Here is a 22323-nt window from a genome sequence, read left to right on the forward strand (position 1 = left end):
AATTCTACCCATCCTGTGGGGAAATCAAGAGCAAGGTTAATGATAATGCCTTACAATAAGAATCTTAGTGAGCATGGAAGTGGGATGCAGGTTAATGATGACGCAAATAAAACAGGTTAGTAATAAACAGTTTCAGACTTATAAGAATAGAAATGTTAATGATATGAAAATATAAACATGTTTCTCATGAGGAAGAGTAAAAATTCAGGGACAGAATGAATACTTGAGGGCAGGCGTTGAATGAGGCAAAGGCTACTAATATGAAGATAGCTTATAATATTATAGGAAGTGATATCAGTACATGGGGCACTCAGTGTGGGGAAGGACTTATTCCAGTACGGTTTGGGAGCAGTACTTGCTACACATCCAACGTAAGGTTCACTTACAACACTGTCATCTAACTATCTCCTTAGTGAATACCTGAATGGATTCCTGCCCCTTTGGGAAAGTTAAAAAAAACTTCCTCCCTCCTGTCCAGGACTACAAATCACAGAACTCAATCACTGATTATTGGCATCCATAAGAAAGAGATCTACTTGATATAATCATGCACTACAGATTTTTAGAGATGTACCTCTAGGCTGGGTTTGCTGAGACCAGGAGCATGCGCAGTATGTTCTTATGCATATGCTGGTGAAGGAGATTTATTAAAAAGTGCCCATAGCGTGTCTTTGTCACTAGGCTGGCTTCCAATATGAAAAAAAGGCTGTATTTCGTGATGCAACATGATTTAGTGATGCTGAGTGCAATTCCCTGTGCATTAATAGATGGGGCTATGAATGAGGAAGGACAGTCAGTTCTCCCAACCTGTTTTAATGGTTCACTATTCTCTTAGCACCAGCTATGTCGGTTAACACTCTTGTCTGTGCATTCAGGTGAGCACTGTTCAACAGCAAGCCTATTCCTACAAATTTTCTCAAACTTTGATCATTGACACGGTGAAATTCCATTTGAATATGTATGCAAAGCACCAGTTAAGTATGAGAAAACAGAAAGGTAGATATGCCATGAAAAACATATGAAGTGGTACATGAATTTAGTCAATCCAGACCATGTGCCTACTCGCTGCTCTTAGACCCATCACTTTTGAATTTCCCTACATTCAACCTTTATCTGGTTGTCCGAGATACTTCCCACCTCACTGCCCCCAACAAAGTTATTCCATTGTTTGTCAATTCTGTCCCACATTCCAAACTCTTGCTTCCTGTTTAGTGTTATTTCTTGTTTTGATCCAGTTTCAAACATTCATGGTATAGAAACTCCGACAAACTTCCAATTTACCAAGCTGTACTCTCCACCTTTATTGGTCAGAGTTTTGTGGAGTCAGGTAGACTTTGGAAGACTTTAGAAATATTGTCCAGGACCGGATGTGGGTTCTTACTCTAATTCTCGTGTTCTGTTTTTGCTGGCAGGAAGTAGGGAGTGATACATGGTAGTGTATCCAATTTCATCAGGGATAAGTGCTAAATTTTAAAAGACCTCTCTTTTAGTATTCCAAGGATTTAACGTACAATATAGAATCATAAATTGCTGGAAGAGCTGCAACCATTCATGGAGAATGGATAAAGTCTGTTCAAGTATTATTTCATCACAGAATCCCTACAGTGTGGAAACAGGACATTTGGCTCAACAAGTGCACACTGACCCTTTGAAGAGTATCCTACCCCACCCATTCCCCTCCCCTATTATTCTACATTTCCCCTAACTAATGCACCTAGCCTACACGTTCCTGAACATTATGGCCATTTCACCGAATCTGCAGATCTTTGGACTGTGGGAGGAAACCAGAGCATCTGAAGGAAACCCACACAGACACAGAGACAATGTGTAAACTCCTCACAGACAGTCACCCAAGGCTGGAGTCGATCCCTGGAACCTGGCGCTGTGCGGTAGCAGTGCAAATCACTGAGCCACCGTGCCACCCAGATGTGTGTTAGATTTCCCAACTTAAACCTTCTACCTGCATGATGAAAATCGTGGACTCCCATTTTTCAGTGGTCCTTAAAACAAAAACAAGTCTAGCGTTTCGTGGAAATTTTTTTACCACCTATTTCTGCAGCTTCAACCAACTTTACTGTTGACAATCACCAAGAGATATTAATACAGGTGAGCTCATTCTGAATGCTTGCCTAAAAATTCTAAAATCACATCTTGTTTGGTGGAGGCTGGTTAAGTTCACATTTTGATTGAAAGTTTTAAGTCTATTAAAGGATTAGCTGTCTTTAACGTGGTTATTGAAGCTTGTTTGTCCTTGTAACAAATTAATCACTTGAGGGTATTTAATTTCATTGGAATGGCTCTATAAATGAAAGGTTTTTCACCATCATGTGTCGACAAGTAAGGGCTCCCTGAGCTTATTGGAAACTTCTTTTATTTCAATCTCTTGACGTCTGCCCACAGTGATACTTAATGAGAGACTCTGCAGGTAACATGGAGGTACCAAGTTTGCTGAGCTGGTAGATTTCCCAACTTAAACCTTTTACTTTCATGATGAAAATCTGGCCCCTTGACTCCCATTTTTTTTAGCTGTCCTAAAACATTTTAAATGCATCATGAATGGAACATCCAGAATTACTGCACAAAACAACTGACAAAATGCCAAAGAGAACAGAGATTTGGCGTGATCCCAGAAACAGTATGGCAGATTCAATGAGAAAAAAGAGAGAGTTGGATGTTATGATAGCAATAGTACATTAACAAAGCTGTGGCAGTCCTACAGAAAGACTGATGCACCAACAGAAAAGAGGTGGCAATAAAAATTACTAGGGAACAGGCAACATTTAAAATTCCTACACCTTGGAAACAGGCCTTTTGGCCTACCAAGCCCACTTCCCCCTACCATCTACTTACTGCCAACTAATACACAACCTATACATCTTTGGATTATGGAGCTAGAACAAATCCAGTTAGGCAAAGGGAGAATATGCAAGCTCCACACGGACAGCTGCCCAAGACTGGAATTGAACCAAGCTCCCTAGCATTGTGAGGTAACAGCGCTAACCACTGAGCCACCATGCCACCCTTGGCTTGAGGGACATTATAAATCACTGCAATGTAGTAAAGCCTGACCAACACTGAGTTCCTATTAGTGTAGATGATTTTTTGACTTATAATGGGACAACACGAACCATGATTAAACCCCTATAAATTTATTTTGTGATTATTAGCACAACTAGGTATTTTTCAGAAAATTTTAACTTTATGGGAAGTTTTAAATGTTGCCATGAACGCTGTTTTAAGATGTTTTGGTGATATTTGGGAACACTTATTTGTATTAGTTCTTTTTATTATTGCACTTTTTATTACTTTTGGAGTCACAACAATTGTGTCCAATTGAAACAACTTCATTTATATCCTTTATCCGATCCTGTAAGTTTAATCCACAAAAAAACCCTTATGATAAAGAATGCTCCTTATGTTATTAGATGTGGAGGTGCTGGTGTTTGACTGGGGTGGGCAAAGTCAGAAGTCACATGACATCAGGTGACTTCACCTGACAAAGGGACAGTGCTCCAAATGCTTGTACTTTCAAATAAACCTGTTGGACTATAACTTGGTGTTGTGTGACTTCTGATTTAGTTAGTATATGCATTTTTAAAAAAAAACATTTGACTTGTTCAGTAACAGCTAAGAATCTCTACTGAATTTCAATCAATTCTAGGAATTTCAGCTTTGTACTGGCCTCCAATCCTCCATAATTACTCTGTATATTATGTACCTCACTTGGTCAGCAATGACAAATGAGCCAGGTAAGTGGATGATTCTCTTCTTACTGATATGTACTCCTTCCTCATTTTGAACTGCAAATATATTACGAATTGAATAAAAAAATCTCGCCAGCCAGAACAATGGAGTTGATGACCATTCATTAGGCTTACCGGTTAATCATTTATTTTAGCCTAGATTTTGCAGTAGAAACGATCAGCATTTGCAAATCATTGCACCACTAAAACAGACAGCAATTTTCAGGGTAACCTCATGTGCTGAATAACACACATTAACATGAGCTATGAACTAAATATTTGCAACAGAATATAGAAAGATAAAAGCCGTACTCCAATCAGAAAATAAGCAAACTTGTTTTTATATGCAGTTAAGCCCCAGAATGACATTACATCATCAATATAGATGTCCTGCTTTGAGGATGTCATTTGTACTTTAATAGATGCAAGGTTTTAATGAGCATCTTTGTGAATAAGTGGAAACGTTTGCAGCATTGTTCCTCATCGAAGATTAGGTAGAAGAAATGATTCTTAAAGTCCTTGATTGGAAATGGCAGAGAGCACTATTCCTCAAATCATTCTTTTGAGTTGATTTATTCATAGGATGAGTGTGTCACTGGTTAGGCCAACAATTTATTGCCCATCCCTAATTGCCCAGGGGGATGTTGAAAGTCAGCCACAGTGCTGCGAGGTAAAAACAATGACTGCAGATGCTGGAAACCAGATTCTGGATTAGTGGTGCTGGAAGAGCACAGCAGTTCAGGCAGCATCCAAGTAGCTTTGAAATCGACGTTTCGGGCAAAAGCCCTTCATCAGGAATAAAGGCAGTGAGCCTGAAGCGTGGTTCTGTGAGTCTGGTGTCATGTCTAGGCCAGACGGGGTAAGGATGGCAATTTCATTCCCAAAAGGACATTAGTGAACTAGATGAGTTTTTTTTGACAATCAATTCATGGTCATCATTAGACTCTTAATTCCAGATTTTTATTGAACCCAAATTCCACTAAATGCCATAGTGGGTTTCGGATTCAGGTTCCTAAGGGCCTGTTTCCACACTGTAGGGAATCTAATCTAATCTCATCTTCCCCAGATCTTTGGAATAACAGTTCAGCAATAATGCCACTAGGCTGTCACTTTCCCCTTATTTTTTCAGACATTCCACAAACCAAACTGGATAGAAATTATGACACCATATGTGCAAGCAAGTGTCCAAGCAGAACTCTTGGGTGAGAGTTTTATAGTCTTCTATCAGCAGATTGATAGATGGAGGAATGGCCCATACAATTCCATTGATGCTTTTCCACTATCTTCCTGTCTGCTCCCAACTTTGCTACAGTTTTACTGTGGCAAATATGTCCTGGGCACCCACCACTGTCACATAACTGAGACCCTTACATGACTAATTAATGACCACTTAAAAGGGCCATACCAACCAGCCTGAGTTGGTTAGCTAGTGGGAAGCAAGCTCAGCCAGTAAGCACGAATGTGGGAGGTGCCACCTTGATGGGTCTGAAGGTTTAATTTCCCAACCCAGTGTTTACCCTCTGCTCTGCTATGTGCACGCCAACTCCCATGCCACTGCCAGCCTTCAAATCCCTGTGCGCTCCTATCCTGAGCTGAATGAGAACACCCCCAAGTTACTTGGTCATGCAGCTCCTGGCTCTTCCTCTTCCAGCCTCAGGCGACTGTCTGTATGGAGTTTGCATGTTCTGCCCATGTCTGCGTGAGTTTCCTCCCTGTGCTCCGGTTTCCTCCCACAGACCAAAAATGTGCAGGTTCGGTGAATTGGGTAAATTCATCTAAAGTACCCGTAGTGTTAGGTGAAGGGGCAAATGGAAGGGAATGGGTCTGGGTGGGTTGTGCTTCGCCGGGTCAGTGTTGACTTGTTGGGCCAAAGGGCCTGTTTCCACACTGTAAGTAATCTAATCAGATCAGATACAGTGCCAGCAGTGGCCAGCAGCTCTGAGAACAGACTTTCTCAGTAGATGGGGTTGGAAGGACTGGCCCAAATGATTTAATTCCTCTGTGCGTTAAACAGCTGTGGGTAAGCTTGGTGGAGCAGGGGCATGTTCCCATGGCAATTTTTCAGCTGTGGAAGAGGAATCTCTGAAATTCTGAATTTGAACTTCAGACCACCACACAGCACATCATTCCTTCTAAACTTGACAAACTATCAATTGCAGAAATCGCCAAACACTTCTTCAGGTTTTGAGCATCAGCCAATGGAAATGAATCAAAAACAAACCTGAAAATGATCCACAACCCTTTATGCCATTCCTCCTCTGACTGAATACGTGTTCAGGTGCAAGCAGTTTACAGAGGTCATTAGTTGGAATGTTTATATTTCAAAAGGTACCACTGACGTTAAATCATGGTCTGGCTATTCTGCCTACTCCCAGCATGCAGTCCTTGCGTCCAAAGTAACATTTTTATGAAAATCAAAACAGAAATTGCTGGAGGAACTTTAGATTATAGTACGGACTATACTTGTATAAACAATTTTGTTTACAAAGAGTTGTAACATTATGCAAATTGTAAATTGTGGACTTGAACCTAATGAATGAAATCAAACTCTTAAACCCAGTGACAGGAAACAGAAGATGACTAACCTAGAAAAATAACACAATGGAAAGGAACCCCAAGAGGATATAATGTAGCAACGTGTAGGAGAAAGCCTTTTGAATAAACTTAGAGAGATAAAAAGAGACGGAACTGCAGCCTTCAGAACTCAATGCTGAGTTCAATAATTTCAAAACCTGATCACTCTATGTCCTTTACCCACTCCCACAGCTCAGGGCCTGTTATAACATTGGCTGCTTTCAGCATATTTTCACCTCATTATGGTGCCCATTATCAGCTTTACTTTCGCCCTGGTATGCTGTTTTCCATTCCTTTACCTGCCATTCTCTGTCTTTGGATTCCATCTCTGCCAATCCACTGACTTCTTACCACTTCTCTGTTTTCTTCAGCATGTACACTACCTTTGCCTAGCTATTATCAGTTCTGAAGAAGGGTCACTGAACTCAGCTTTGCTTTCTCTCCACAGCTGCTGCCAGACCTGGTGAGTTTCTCCAGCAATTTCTGTTTGCATTTCAGATTTTCAACATCTGCAATTTTTCAAAGTTTTATTTATTAATATGATTAAAATGTCATCTGGTGATCCGTGGGCAATTGAAGGTGGTATTCAACAAGAAGTTCTCTCTTCCGCGTTTGGCCTGATGTCCTAAGACTTTAAAAACTCCAGAGTCATTGTTGAGGATTCCCAAGGAAAATCTCTCCTGACTGTATACCGCTGTGCTACTACCTCTGGTAGGATTGTCCTGCCTTAGGGCCAGCGTGGTGATGGTGGTGTGACATTGTTGACGAGGTATGATTCCATGAGTATAACTGTGCCAGGCTATTGGTTGGCTTGTCTGTGGTACAGTTTTTTGAGCTCCAATAAAAGCCCCCACGTGTTAGTAAGGAGAATTATGCATGTTAACAAGGCTGGGTTCACCATTTTTAGTTTTGGTGCTGAGACCAATACCAGAAGATCTGTCTGGTTTCATTCCTTGCTTTAGACATGATAATGGTTTTGGTACTGATATTTGGCTACTTCAGAGGTCACTTCATGAGTCAACCACATTTCCTTCCTTAAAGAGCACTAACTCCTCATGGTTCACCAGATGACATTTTGATAATATTATAATAAATAAAACTTTTAACCACATTTCCTACCTTATAGAGCATTAATGAAAGGTCAAATGGGGTTTTATGATAATCAATAATGGCAAAATGTCTATCACAGCCCAAGCTGGCTGTGAACTAAAGGACATAAGGACTACATGGTATGTAATGAGGAAACTGTTGATAAGGTGAAAGGTTATCTGGCATAATTGTTATCGTTTGAATTCCCGATTTTTAAAAGTTGAATTTAAAACTTCACCATTGACTGTGGTGGGATTTAAACTACAGGCCTAGAACATTAGGCTAGGAGCTTGAGTTAACAGGCGCCATGAAGATACTACTGTGTCATCTATCTCCCAGCTGTGTTTAGCTTTTGATAGAATTAGGGCAATACATCAATTCCATTTTTGGGTTTATACAACTAATTAAACTTGCTGACAAACTGTAAACAAATTAACATATCATAATTATGTGATCAAGCATCTGAAATTGTAAACAATAAATGGCTAAAAGCTCTAAACAAAACTATTCTTTTACTGATATCTTTTTGTGTGCAGTTCTTTTGCACTCAGTAATCATTTCTAATCATGGGAGTGAGCAAGTCTACTTTATCTTTCTCGGGAAGTTTCAACTGGGCTGAAATGAACGAGAATCAATGCAATTTGTCTCTTAATTCAGCTTAATGAACTGTACAAATCTCTTAGATACCTTGTGAATAATTGCCAAGACCATCTGGATTTAAATAATGCAAATTCAGATTAAAAAGTACTTTCGTACACATAACCATAGCTCTCACACATTATGTAAATGGTTGCTGTACATGGTTTGAATTCTCTTCCTATAATTTTACAACAACCATTGAAGTTTTATATTGATTTGGGATGCTTTTTGGGTGGGATGCTTTGCCCTCTCCTGTGGGATGTTTCAGGAGCATTAAATTTGCCAGGATGATGGCATGTGGGGGCACCATCTTCTTCAAGCTACCTCTCCGATTTAGTCTGTTGCTGGTAAGCTCCTGGATGGCTCTGTCCTGCCGCTTAAAGGCCTCATCTCACAGCCAGGGGCATGAACACCCCAATGGGCAAAGAAGCTCCCCATGTGGGGTAAACAGCAAGCCATCCATGTCAGGTTGTGTTGTGGGCTCCTGGGTGTGTGAGCTCCTTTATTTGAAGGCTTTGATGCCTGATTGAATGGTTTGACCAACTGCCATTGACAAGGCATTGGTTAAGACACCATCTCAGTCCTTGCTATCTCCACCCCTCCTCTTATTCTCCCACAATCCCCATCCCATCTTGACACCCTTCCCATCATCACTCACCTATGGTCTGGCTCCATCCATGACCCTCAGCCTCGAGGGAGTGCTGTATCGGCAGCAGCCATCACTTTGCTGTTCGGTAGAACTGCTGGTCCCTAATTAACTGGCACCTTTTGGCAGGAGGGACTTGCACCCCTGTTGTCTGATGCCATTGACATTGCTGGACTGTTAAGCATCTGGTTGGCATAAGATGTGACAAGTCTATCTGAAAAGGGGCAACACAAGGCTATCTCCCATCATTACCCTTTATATATGTGACTAAAATTGAAGGAATATCTTTCGGATTAAAAAAGATGAAATTGTTGCTTCATTTTTATCACAATTATATGACTGTACTGACCTTTTTAGAAACTAGTTACACACAACACTGGCAATTCTGTTAACATGTCAGGAAGAAATTACCTTTTTTGATTGATACTCTAGATTAGTCAGGAGTAATGTCCTAATGAATAATAATCAAATCATTTTCTGAGGGATATAATTACAGTTAAAAAAAATCTCTGTAAGAAGTTATTATTTGTAATTAAGCACTTTACAAATGCATTCTAGCCTGTTTGACTGTGATCTTGATATTGAAACTGGAAGAGTGATTTATTGCTGCACAATTAGAATCATCATAAACTCTACACCAAAAAAATGCTTCCAGAGAGAATGCATTCATTATGGAATCATTAACAAACAGGAAATAATTTATTTTTGATGGAGATTAAATTTGTAATTTACTACATGGCCAAAGTAAGCCTTCTTAATTTGTATTGTGCTTTCAGATGACAAGTGTAATCCGAGTATGATGAGCTTTTTCGAGCGGACATTCCCCAGCCCTGATTTGAACAATACACTGAACACAATCAATGTTTCAGCTACAGGATTGAACTGGGATGGCCAATGCATTGTTGGCTTGGCATTGTTCCTTATTTGCATCTTATATTTGAGGTAATCCCAGATATCAATTCAATAAGTATTTTGTTACCACTTGACTTCTTCCACGCACACAGCTGAATTATACAATGCTTTTATGTCACCACAGTCGTGTCCATTTTAAGGCAGCAGTTAACTAGCGTTGTCAAACTGTCAAAATGACCTTTGGAAGAATAAAGGAGCAGGAAAAGTCATTCAAGCTCATTCCACCATTCAATTAGATCCTGGCTGATCTGTGTCTCAATTCTATTTAGACACCTTGGATCCATATCCTATGATATGTTAACCAAATAAAAATGTCAGTTCTGAACTTGGCTTTAATGGCATTCTAAGGAAGAGGGTTTGTTGCTAACCTTTGTGTGAAGAAGTATTTCCTGTAATCACATCAGAATGACTGAACTCTACTTCCACGTTTGCCAAGGAAATATTTTCTTGAACTCCCCAATGAAAAAATGGCTTTTTCCCATCTCGCCAAACAATACTTTAATTATCTTAAAACATCTTGATTAGATGATCATTAGTCTTTTACATTTAAAGAAATACAAGCCAAGTCTATGCAACTTAAAATTTAATGCTTTTAAAATTTAATTCTGATGAATCTGTATTGCACCCCTTCATGGCTAATGCATCTGTTTTGAAGTGCATGGACCCAACTGAACACAGCATTAGTTTTATTCAGCAATAGTTTTATTCAGCAATAAGACAATGGTTTTTTTTGTATTTAAGGCCCCTGTCAAATTATTTGTGGTACTTGCCACTAGCTTGTAAATCACTCTGTACCTGCATTGTTCCTAGTTTCTCCTTGTTGGTGAACATAAGCAAAAAAGTGTGACCAATTCACCATTCAGCCCTCAAGCTGGTTCCCACTATAAAATCCTAGCGCACCTGCAAGCTAACCTTTTCCACCGACTTTGACTTAAATTTCCTTCAAATCCTTGGCTAATGAAATTCCATTGATTTCAGACATAAAATTGCTAATTGTGTCAGCATCAGATGAGTATTTTTAAAATTTTGGACTTAGCTTACGTCAGAGGTAATCAATAGTAGCAGTCTCAGAGTAACATCCAGAAAATAATTCAGGAGGTGACAAGACTCTTAGAATGCATCTGGAATATAGACTACATCTCAGCAGTTGTGTCCAATTCTGATTCCCATGTTATGGCCAGGATATCCTGACACCGGAGCCCACACGGAAAGAAAGGTTGAAGAGTCTGGCATTTGGTTATATTGGAGAAGAAGGAACTCAGCAAAATGTTATTCAAGTATTCAGGATTCCTAAAGGAGTAGATACATTGAACTCCAACTCTATGTTTAAGATTGCCATTAATAATAGGACTAGAATACCATAAAAGGGCTCACATTTGGAATAGAGAAGATGAGTAGGCTGTTGTGGTTTAAGTGTTTTGAGCAAATAAATAGTGAATGGGGTACCAGATTTCCCAACTAGGGAGACATGTCAAACGAAAACAAAAAATGCTGGAAATCAGAGAGCTTTGGTGAAGAGTCATCTCGATGTGAAAAGTTAGCTTACGCTCTCTCCATGGATGCTGCCTGACCCACTGTGATTTCTAGCACCTTCAGCAATTTGCTCCTGCATGTCAAACAAACATTGGAGAGATATAAATGGGAATTAAGGATACAATATATATAGGACCTAAGCAAAAGTGAGGACTGCAGATGCTGGAGATCAGAGTCTAGTTTAGAGTGGTGCTGGAAAAGCACAGCAGGTCAGGCAGCATCCGAGGCACAGGAAAATTGATGTTTCGAGCAAAAGCCCTTCATATATGGGAGCTGTCTGACAACTTGCATCCTTTTCCAACTGATACTTTCCTACATGTCTAAGCTCCTATTGCTGTATTTTAGACTCATTTATTAAAATTGAGTGCATTTGATTTTTACACTAATTATATTGACGTTTTTTTTAGCATAAGGAAATCCAGTTGCACACAGAGGCATAGTCACTCCATCAGTAATCCAGACACTGGATCTTTGGAAAGCGTATCAATACAGGAAGGTTGTGAAGAGGTGCATCGCTTTCAGGATAATGAAAAAGAAGGTGTTCATTACAGCTATTCTTTTTTCCACTTTATACTTTTTCTGGCTTCCATGTACGTTATGATGACACTAACTAACTGGCACAGGTAAGCAGAAAATAACTATACCATTGATGAACCTCTTTTAGATGTAGGCTGGGAAGGTATACTCCAGGTGAATGTTCGACAGGAAGAGGCACTGTTGGCGATAGAAACTGAGTGAGTCTTTTGTCTGCCTACCCCATGCTCTGTCTGCTTTACCGGTCTGTCTAGGGGATCCTCACACTACCCTAAAAATAGACCTTATGTAAGTTTACTGAAAACCACACTAGCTAGTAGCTGACAGTCTAATTATCAGCCTTGAGATTGCATAAAGCTTTACTCTGACATTGATATGAAATTGCATTTGATTATCTTAAAACAGTTGAGAAGCATTTTGGAAAAGGAAATATAGTAAGCACTTTCAACTTGCCTCTACATAGTCCACTCACTTGGATATATAGAATCCTGCTCCAGAGTTTCACATGAAGTCAGGGAGAACACTTCTGTTGCATCCATATAGACCTGGATCTCCCATCATTATGATCCAATATCTGCTTTGAGATAGATTCCACTGCCTTGCTATCAAATGGATGGAAGTCCTGGTTTTCTACATTTCCAGTTGAAGTGCAAGGACTCCAAAGTTCTTTGCAGTTTTCTTTGGGAGTTTATTAATCCATATTTTATATTTATTTATATTCTTTGACTAGATTAATCTGCACATACTTGAAAACGATCTCATCTTTAGAAACCTAAAGGTCACTAACGATGGATTTTTCATTTCTCACTGATAGTTATATGGAATTGTAACATATGTTTTTCTGGTCCAATGTGTTTCTTGTTCAGTTGTATGTGGTTCAACTATCTTGTATTTGGTATAGACTCACTTGTGTCTTATCAAACAAATTTGCTTCACAAATGTTTTTTGGAGCAGTTTACAACAGAGCAAAATATTTCTGATTATCAACTTTCCTCTGAATTAAATTAGTGTATCAACTTCTTATCAATCATATCGGGAATTTCAATCAAGATTCCTACACAGACATTAGAATTACAACTCAAAATACCAAATACCATATTTAAGACCAGATATTACTATTTGTCATACAGACAAATAGATACCAAAAGCATTTGTTTGACCTTTCTATTTTCATGGCTCTCAAAGAGAAGGCCAGTTCTGAAATACTTCTGTGTATTTTCACCATTATCATCTTTCCCACAGAGCTTGACTTGCTTCTGTGGCCATCCAGGGAAAAGAAAAGCTATCTCTCAATTCGTTTACACTGGGTTTTGAAATTCCAACTTGCTAGTCTTTGCTCACCCTTCTCACCACAACATTTCTGGAGCTTTTTATTTGCTCAACTACCCCCTCACCTTCAACTTTGATGCCAGGCCCCCACTAAAGCCACAATTGTCTTGTGTTTTGGGCTGTTGCTTAGGTCCAGGAACACAGCTTAACTGGATTTGGAAAGGTTTGATCACTCACCTCGAGATTTAGCGAAACAATGTCAAATAGTACCAGGTCTTATTCTCATCTACTGAAGCTGGTTATTGTTCAAGAATCATCCTACAATGCAATTCTTTTCAGTGTGACAACATTTTCTTAAACCCATCTCTCCTGTTCTCCTCCACTCTTGCAGCAATAAATAGGTGGAATGTGTGGATGTCTTTGTTATCAAGATTGTGAAAAGACAAGTCGTAGACAACACAGGTTTTCATTTGCAAGGCCAGCAAAATTGTAGTCTGTACCAGAAATGCTGAACGATTACAATAATTGCCATGACAATTTTCCATGATCTCTGCACTCCCATCTTTGAGGAATGCACAATCGGCCCAAACACATTCTTTTCCTAAATTTCAGGGGTCCCTGCCCTCACAAGTTTGAGATAACTCTGCACCTTATATGAGGTCAAAACTGTATGAGCAGAAATTTCCTGCATTAAATACTGGCGAGACTAAAGCCATTGCCTATAGTCCTCAATACAATCTGTCTTCACTCGCTACTAACTCTACCACTCTTGCTGTCAATTTGCTGAGGTTAAACCAGGCTGTTTGCAACTGTAGTGTCATACTTGTCTCCAAACTAAGCTTCCAACCACATCACCACACCTATCACTATGGTGATTAACATTTTACATTTCCACCTTTGTGACACTGATGACTGCACACCTGCTGTAGCTGATTTGCCCTGCAATCCTCATCTATGCCTTCATTGTCTCTGGACTTGAGCAAACCCCTTCAAATGTATCAGAGAGATAGTCAAGACTTTAACTCTTTTCTTATTTAGAGGCAAGCGTAAGGTGCAGTGTTCCAGATGTAATTCAGTTGGTCACACTAGTCAGCTTTACACAAAACACACTTTATTCTTACCACTACAGTTAAAATACAAACAAAAGAAAAAAGAACTTGTATATCTTTAACCCTGTTGGAAAACTTAACAATGCAATAGATGGAACAGCAAACTATGAAACAGCAACTGTTCCAATGTAGTACCATCACATAAGCACATCCTTGGCAAAGGTAAAGTCAGTAAAACAGATTGTTTCACGTGCAATGGTTTTCCAGTATGGGATATCAAGAGAGAATTCTGGCAGAGAGAGAGAGAAAACTCAAGCATTTTGTTGTAACAGGCAACTTCAAAACTCCATCAACTATTGAAAGTGAACCAAAACCCTGGTTCTGTGGGAGCTTGACCCCACCCATTTAGGCTGCTTCTGTTGTTCAACTTCAATAAAAAATCAAGCTGTTTACTTTATTGGCTTGGAACAGACCACTTTGTACCTCTGTCTCAATTTCTCCTAATTTAAAAAAAAGCAGGACAAAATACTCCTCTTAAAACCATAGAATTGTCACACTTGATTCTTCCGTTATGCTCCTGAATGGCCTCTCACATCCTGGCCCCTATAAAATTGTGGTTATCCAAAACCATGTCTTTACTTGCACAAAGCCCTGTTCACACATTACCCCGGTTCTCACTAACCTACATTGACCTTCAGACAAATAATGCCTCTATTTCAAAATTCTAATCATTACATTCAAATTTCCCCATAGTCTCACCCTACCCTATCATTAGTCCCATCCAAATTCACAATCCTCAGAGATACCTGCACTGATGGTGGATAATTACACAGCTGACAGGCGGAGCATGCTCCAAAAATATCTCCCTTTTCGATGGCGGAGAGTCCAGCACATTAATGCCGAATATGCAAGATTGAAGCCTTTGCAACTATCTCCAGTCAGACGTGTCACATGGTTCATCCACTGGAAATCCCTCCATCAAACGCTAGTCTTCAGATAATGCATCCACTCCATCTGATATTAAGAAATGGCTGAAGCCACTGGATGTGACAAAGTCTACTCTGGGTGCTGACAAGTCAGCTATAGTATTGTGCTCTCAAACTACTGAACATTTGCCCAATCTGCCCAAGTGCAGTGACAACATAGGCACTTACCTGACAATGTACAAAATAGCCCCCTATGTCCTGTCCACAAAAAAAGGGGCAAATTCAATCTGGTCAATTACCATCATAACAATCAACTCTAAATCATTAGAAAAGTCATGAAAGATATCATCAACCGTACTATCAAATTGGAATTATTGAGCAACAACCTGTCATTGATATTCAGTTTGGATTTTGTTTAAGCCACTCAGCTCCAGAGCTTATGACAACCTTGGTCCAAATGTGGACAAAGGAGCTAAGCTGTAAAGGTGAGGTAAGAATGATTTGCCTTGACATCAAGATAGCATTTGACTGAATGATAAAGGACCCCCAACAAAATTGAAAGCAATGGAATTGGGGAAAGCATTCTTCTGTTTAGAGTCAAACCCAGCACAAAGGAAATGGTGTGGATTTTGGAGATGATGTCCCTGGACATCACTGCTTGAGGTCTTCAGGGTTAAAGATCCAACCATCTGCTGCTGCTCCATGAATTTCCCTGTAAACTAAGATCAAAAGTGGGTTTTTTTTCAGTATGATTCTCAACTCCTTCTGCACTAAAATTAAAAAGCAATCTTGTTTCTCTCACCACAAATGCTGCCAGACCTGTTGAATTTCTCTAGCATTTGCTCACAACCCTATAAAATTTCACCTGTTCCTTTTATTATTTCAAGAAAACTTTGACGCCTATTAAGGCATAAGTTCATTTCAGAATAGGAGAAAGGGAAGAGGTCCTTTTCAAATTAGCTTTTTTTTTGAAACCAGTCAAGGGACAGACTGATAAAAGAAAGGGGAGCCTGTTAAGAGTTGGAGTTATCTGGAAACTAACAAATTAGGGAACCTTGCCACAGAATCTGGTTAGAACAGTAAGTTCATGCATGCCATCTGTTGTAGGTGTGATGCTTACAACAATGCTAACTGTATAAAGGTGAGCAGACACTATTGGTAGATGATTGATGGAACTGAGCACTGCATGATGTGATGGAAAACTGTGACATTTGAAGATGATCTTGCTCACTTTGAGAATCCATTACACTTCCTCACGTACTGCATCTGCATTCCTGATGCATTAACACACTCTGCTATTTGTTTTAACTGCCTCATCAGCAGATTCAGGATGTTCTTCCCCTTTCCAGTGCCTCCACTAAGGATGCCAGTGCATTGTCTGCAAACCTATGTTCAATACTTGCCATTGTTCAAAGTATCCCAGCACCAATTCATTTTGAAAAGTTTCCATTATTTGTTGCAGCTATAAGGTATTATGAAAGTTACTCTGGCAGTTACCCAGTTAACTTAGTGTTGTGGTGCATGCCCGGATCATATTACAGGACTCCAGTAACAGATAATGGTTGTGCATTGTGATAGGTTAGCTGAATCACTGGTAGATGAGCTCATGCTGAAGATGATTGTGCTGTAATGTGATAGGTTAAGTGTGATGGAGGGAACCAGTGTGGCAGACGATGATTGGTTTAGAAAGGTAAAGTAAGCCAGTGTGATTGGTTATGCTAATATTATCCAATAAGCGCGGGAAGAATAACTGTGTAAGTTGCAGGAGAACAAAGAGCCTGCGGGAAGCCAGAGAAAGGCATTTTACTGGCTCTCACAGCTTTGATTTTGAAAGATTAAAGTTTAATTTCATGAAGGATTTCCTGTGTCTCCTGGAAATGTTTTTATAGAACATGGAGTGATTCTTCCAAAGCCATATCTCCCCTTTGAAAAGAAGCATAAAAACAAAATGCTGCAGGTGTTGGTATGCAGAAACTCAGCTGGCTTGGCTGCACAGTGAGAAAAAGATTTAATGGGGACGTATTTTCTGCTCCATGATGTGATGTGAGCCATGGTGAAACAGATGGAAAAATATGGTTAAGAGTAGGAAAAAAAAACAGGTTCTCAATATTGAGAAAGGCTTTACAACTTTCCCTAGACACCTTGAGTGACTACCTTCTTACCTATTTGCATTTCATTAAAGCTGGTAAAGGGGAAGCCTGTGGCTGTCTGCAGGGTAAAGGACAACACTCCCCTCCATTCCCCCATCTACCAAGATTCATGTCCACAAAGCTTTCCTTCCCTCTTGGCTATGTTCTCAATGTAAGGATTCGAACACCCTAGGATCAGCCACAGTTCCTGGCTTGTAGTATCTGAAGTGTGCGGCTGGCCTTTAAATATGAAACTGACAGAATAAATATGACAAGGTTCTGGCAGGGATGAGCACATCTTCCTCTTAAGTGATAGTTGTCAAATAACTCCACAGAAGCCAGTATCTTATCACCAAATCACCCTTTATTTCTATATATATTTCTATGTTCTATGTTCTATGTTCTATTTACACGTGGAAAGTCTTTGACACTGGTCCAGATCCTTCAGAACCAGCTCTGAGTGAACAGGATCTCTGACACTCCTGTTCTTATCTGTCAGCTGGGGCTCCCTGATTGGACCAGATTACCAGCCCCAATCAGGGAACACATATTCTGTGATGTCCCACCTGGCTGACCTCATTACAATCCTACAAATAGAAACTTGTTTTTCAGAAAAAAAAAATTGGAAACATGATTCATTTATTACACCAAGATTCTTTCAACTTTGAGAAACATTGAGAGTCATGTCAATTTGCTGCTAATAAAGTTAAAATGTGGATACCATAAGTTATCAATTCAATTTTCATTTTTTACTCCAAGTCTAAGGTTATTCAGTGAAGCACTTAGTGCTAAAATGCATTGGGTAATGTTGTGTGGAAAAGGTTTTTGGCCCACCAAACCCACACAGACCCTCCAAAGAATATCCCACCTCAACCGTTTCCCATTACTCTGCCTTAACCCCTGACTAATGCACTTAACCTACACATCCTTGAATACTATGGGCAATTTAGCATGCCCAATTAACCTAACCTGCACATCTTTGGATTGTGGAAAGAAACTGGGGCACCCAGAGGAAACCTACACAGACACAGGGAGAATGTGTAAATTCCACACAGTCGCCCAAGGCTGGAGTCGAACCTGGGTCCCTGGAGCTGAACAGGATACCTTTTTCCTAATCAATTTAACACTGCATATCTATTTTGGACACAGTAATTTGGGTTTCAAAATATTATCTCTGTCTCTTTCTCCATAGATGCTGCCTGACCTCTGTTTCTCCAGCACTTTTTGTTTTTATTTCAGATTTCCAGAATTTGCAGTATTTTGTTTTAACCTCAGGTACTAAATCAGTTTGAGTCCATACACAGTGACCTTGAACAAATTCAGGGCATGTGCTGATGAATAGCAGCTAGCATTTATGTCAGACAATTACCTTTTCCAACAAAAGAGAATATGACCATTGATGAATTCCCCATCATCAAATCTCAGGGGTGACTATTTATCTGAAATTGAACTGGATCACATTATAAAATTTTGACTAAAATAATAAGTCAGAGCTTGGGGAATTCTGCACTGAGCATCTCAACTCTCAACTCCCCAAAAGCCAATCACTATCTTCAAGACCCAAGTCAAGAGTGTAATGGAACTCCCCTCCCCCACCATAACTGAATAAGTGGGGCTCCAATAACAATCAATAAGCTTGACACTGCCAAAGTTAAAACAGCCATTCGTTTTGCAACCCCATCCATCAGCTTAAACATTCACTCCCTCCACATGGACATAGTGCCATCAGTGTGTGCCATATTCAATATCACACTACAGCAACTTCCCAATGCTTTTACAACGCCACCTCAACTTGTAACCAAATCACTGTTCCTTCATTGTTGCTGATTCAAAATCCTGTAACACCCTCCCACACAGAACTACAAGGGTATCCACACTCGTAACAGTTCAAGACATCAGTTCACCTGCATTCTCGCAAGTACAGTTAGGGATGGTAACTGTCTGATAATCGCATCCTCTCCCTGTGAGCATTCCCAACTTTACGAGTTCTACCACTGGTGCCTGTGCCTTCAGCTGACAAAGCTCTGCACTTGGTAATTATTTCTCTAAACCTCTCTGCCTCTCAATGTTTCTTCCTTCGGTTAAAATGCTTCATAAGCCTACCTTTTTGTTGAAGCTTTTTAAGCATCTTCCCCATTATCCCTCTTTGTGGTTTGGAACCAGTTTGCTCATATCAAATATCTTAGAATTGTTCCGTTACATTAAAAGTGCTATGAAAGTCAAGGTACTATTGTTATGGGAGAGAGGAATTAAGAGAAGCAAATCAGCCATGACCAAATGACTAAATGGCCTAATTCTGTTCCAATACCTTATGGTCTTGTAGTTATTTGTGATGTGCTAAATTCTAAATGCAAGAAATCATTCTCACTTTTATATTTTTCACAAGCTCAGGATATCCCAACCTGCTTTGTCACCAATTAGTTGGGTGGATGCTGTTCTGACCCAATGGGTTGAATGACCTCGTTATGCACTGTATGACAAAGTGTAAGATCCAAGGGAGATACTGAGAGAATGAAGCCATTAGATTCCATGGTTTGAACAAACAAAATAAACTTTACAGTGCTTCAACAGGGATAAAACTTACATTTAGTGTGCAAATACCTGTAAAACCCAGACCTGATGTATGGTAAATATAGAATGTGATTGAACACCAAACAATGCATAAAAATTAACAAAAGCAGATCCCACAGATTTCTCAGCAACTCCCAACAGATGTTAATGACCCAGTGGGTTACGAAATCTCATTAAACCTCACATATGACCATTCAGTTATGCTAATCGAGCCTTGAAACACTTTCTCAAGAGCTTCTCCATTGTGTACCGCTGTGGTGTCTGCTAATATTCTGGTTGATCTGTAACTCCTGCTCTTCCACGGACAGCTAGCCTGAGTGAGCCCATTCCACCCCTGAGTTTTTCCCTCATCTCGGGCAGAGTCAATAACTTCTCAATTTCTCAGTTCTTCATGGCTTATTCTAGGTCCTGTTTCTGACACTCCCCATAAATTCCCAGACCTTCTGCCGAGGATTTAACAGCATAGAGCAATCCAATTATCATTGCCTTTGCACTCAGTCCTCTGCACAGCTTCTGTGTCATCAAGCTGTCTTCTTGGCAGAACAGACAACCATCTGCCTCCTAACAGGGAGTCTGCTCATGTGTCTCTTTCACATTCTCACTCTCTGCTTATAGCCTTTGAATTCCTCTTCAGTGACACTCAAACTGTCCTGAGTGATCTATTGAAAAACCTTGCAACCTATTGCTGAGAAGAATTGAATGTAGCCAGCTAGCAATTCTTGGAACCGATTATGCTCTGCATGTCATAATTTAAAAGATTACTGACTCTCCCAGTGGAATTTGATGGAACAGGAAATGGATTTCATCCCATACTAAAACAAATTACCTTTGCTGACTCAAACTGGAGCCATTGCACCTGGATTATAAATATTTTGTATTGTTGGAACCCATGAAATTAAGTAAATCTAACAGCATTTTTATTACTTTTTTTACCTCAACATCATTTGTCTGTCAACCATTTGTTGTCGACCAGGTAATTAAATCTGGCTGGTGACAAATACTTCGGACCCAATACAAATAATGTAATGGTTAACTTAATATTGCAAGCACTTGGTCAAAACCCCCCATGGGGAATACTTTGAAAGTAAAACTATCAAAACCTTGGTATTAAAAAAATCCTCAAAAGAGAATTTTGCTAATATTTTGATTTTGCACATTGATAGAAAGATTGCAACCTGCATGTGGAATGGGAACAGAGGAATCAGGTCTGCACTAGCATTTTTGGCTCACTACTGGGCAGAGGTGCTGATGGGGTGGTGTGGGTGTGGTGGTAATGTCACTGGACAAGTAATCAACTGAATCAGGCAAATATTCTGGGGGCATATTTAGCAACATGTAGAGCCAAACGGTTAATTTTAAATTATGAAAAGTTTACAAACTGTCACTGACTTAAAGAATGAAAATCCAGCAATGGCAGACAATCCACTTTTGAGCAGCAAAGTTGCGGATTACTTTGCAGGGATCTCATGAAAGATCATTTACTTATTTACAGAGTAACTAATTTTATCAAACTTTCACATGATAAATAGCTTTATTGCAACAGATTGCAGAATGTCATAGAAGTATTCAGGATGAATGTCAATATTGTCAATGATACTTGTAGTAAACGGTAGACACTTCAGAACTCTGAGTAGCTTTGGTGAATTATTTCAACTGTGCTTGTCAATTTCTGTTACTTACATGGTCATTTAATACGGTGATTAAAATTATTTTTCTTTAAATGCATTCAAAATAAGACAGAAAGCAAACTTGCCAAACTCTATGTCTTCATCACATTTTTATTTGTTCAGATGACTTGGGTTTGTTGACGTATTCTCTAGAGGGCAGCTAAGTCCTTGCTATGGGTTGCATGTCGGCAAGGATAGCAGATTTTCTTATTTAAGGGCAATTAGTAAACCAGATTTTTTTTGGCAAAAATTAACCATGGGCTAGCTTTTCATTTATGTTGGGTCCAAGATTAGAATCTATGCCCTCAGAATATTTGCCTGATTCAGTAGATTACTAGTCCAGTGACATTACCACCACACCAGCACCACTCCATCAGGTTTCCGTTGAACTTTCCTTTGCTCTGGATTAAGAGTAATGACTTTTCAACAAGCTGTTCATTAATGTTAAGGAAATGTACAATCATAATGATCTATTTTCACAAACATAGAATACAGTAACAAAATGCAATGATCATGTCAGGACAGATTCAAAAATATAGCTTTTCCTCCATATTTCATTTCCAGATAAAATGGCAGAGGGCTAAACTGTGGCATATTGTCGAACCTAATGTATTTAGTTAAAAATTGATGTTACTTTAGATTAGATTACATTACATTACATTACAGTGTGGAAACAGGCCCTTCGGCCCAACAAGTCCACACCGACCCGCCGAAGCGCAACCTACCCATACCCCTACATTTACCCCTTACCTAACACTACGGGCAATTTAGCATGGCCAATTCACCTGACTTGCACATCTTTGGACTGTGGGAGAAAACCGGAGCACTCGGAGGAAACCCACACATACACGGGGAGAATGTGCAAACTCCACACAGTCAGTCACCTGAGGCGGGAATTGAACCCAGCTCTCTGGTGCTGTGAGGCAACAGTGCTAACCACTGTGCCACCGTGCCGCCCACTGTGCCACCGTGCCGCCCACTATAGCAGAGATAGTAACTACTTTATTTAGAATAGTTAATGCTCCTGTTAAGATTTTAGACA

The 22323-nt window shown here is 39.7% G+C and overlaps 1 protein-coding gene across 4 annotated transcripts in view; it reads left to right on the top strand.

The window, feature by feature from the left end:
- Positions 1–22323, top strand: part of LOC140477438 (serine incorporator 1-like) — a 90000-nt gene that overhangs the window by 65319 nt on the left and 2358 nt on the right. For 3 of the 4 annotated variants that reach the window (XM_072571341.1, XM_072571342.1, XM_072571344.1), the window contains 3 exons: positions 3662–3749; positions 9468–9633; positions 11544–11759. In XM_072571341.1, the coding sequence (XP_072427442.1) occupies positions 3662–3749; positions 9468–9633; positions 11544–11759 (470 nt within the window). The remainder of the gene's footprint in view (positions 1–3661; positions 3750–9467; positions 9634–11543; positions 11760–22323) is intronic. The other variant, XM_072571345.1, reaches the window with a different exon arrangement.

The sequence above is a fragment of the Chiloscyllium punctatum genome, chromosome 5 (genome assembly GCF_047496795.1).
Source record: "Chiloscyllium punctatum isolate Juve2018m chromosome 5, sChiPun1.3, whole genome shotgun sequence".
NCBI classification, from domain to species: Eukaryota; Metazoa; Chordata; class Chondrichthyes; order Orectolobiformes; family Hemiscylliidae; genus Chiloscyllium; species Chiloscyllium punctatum.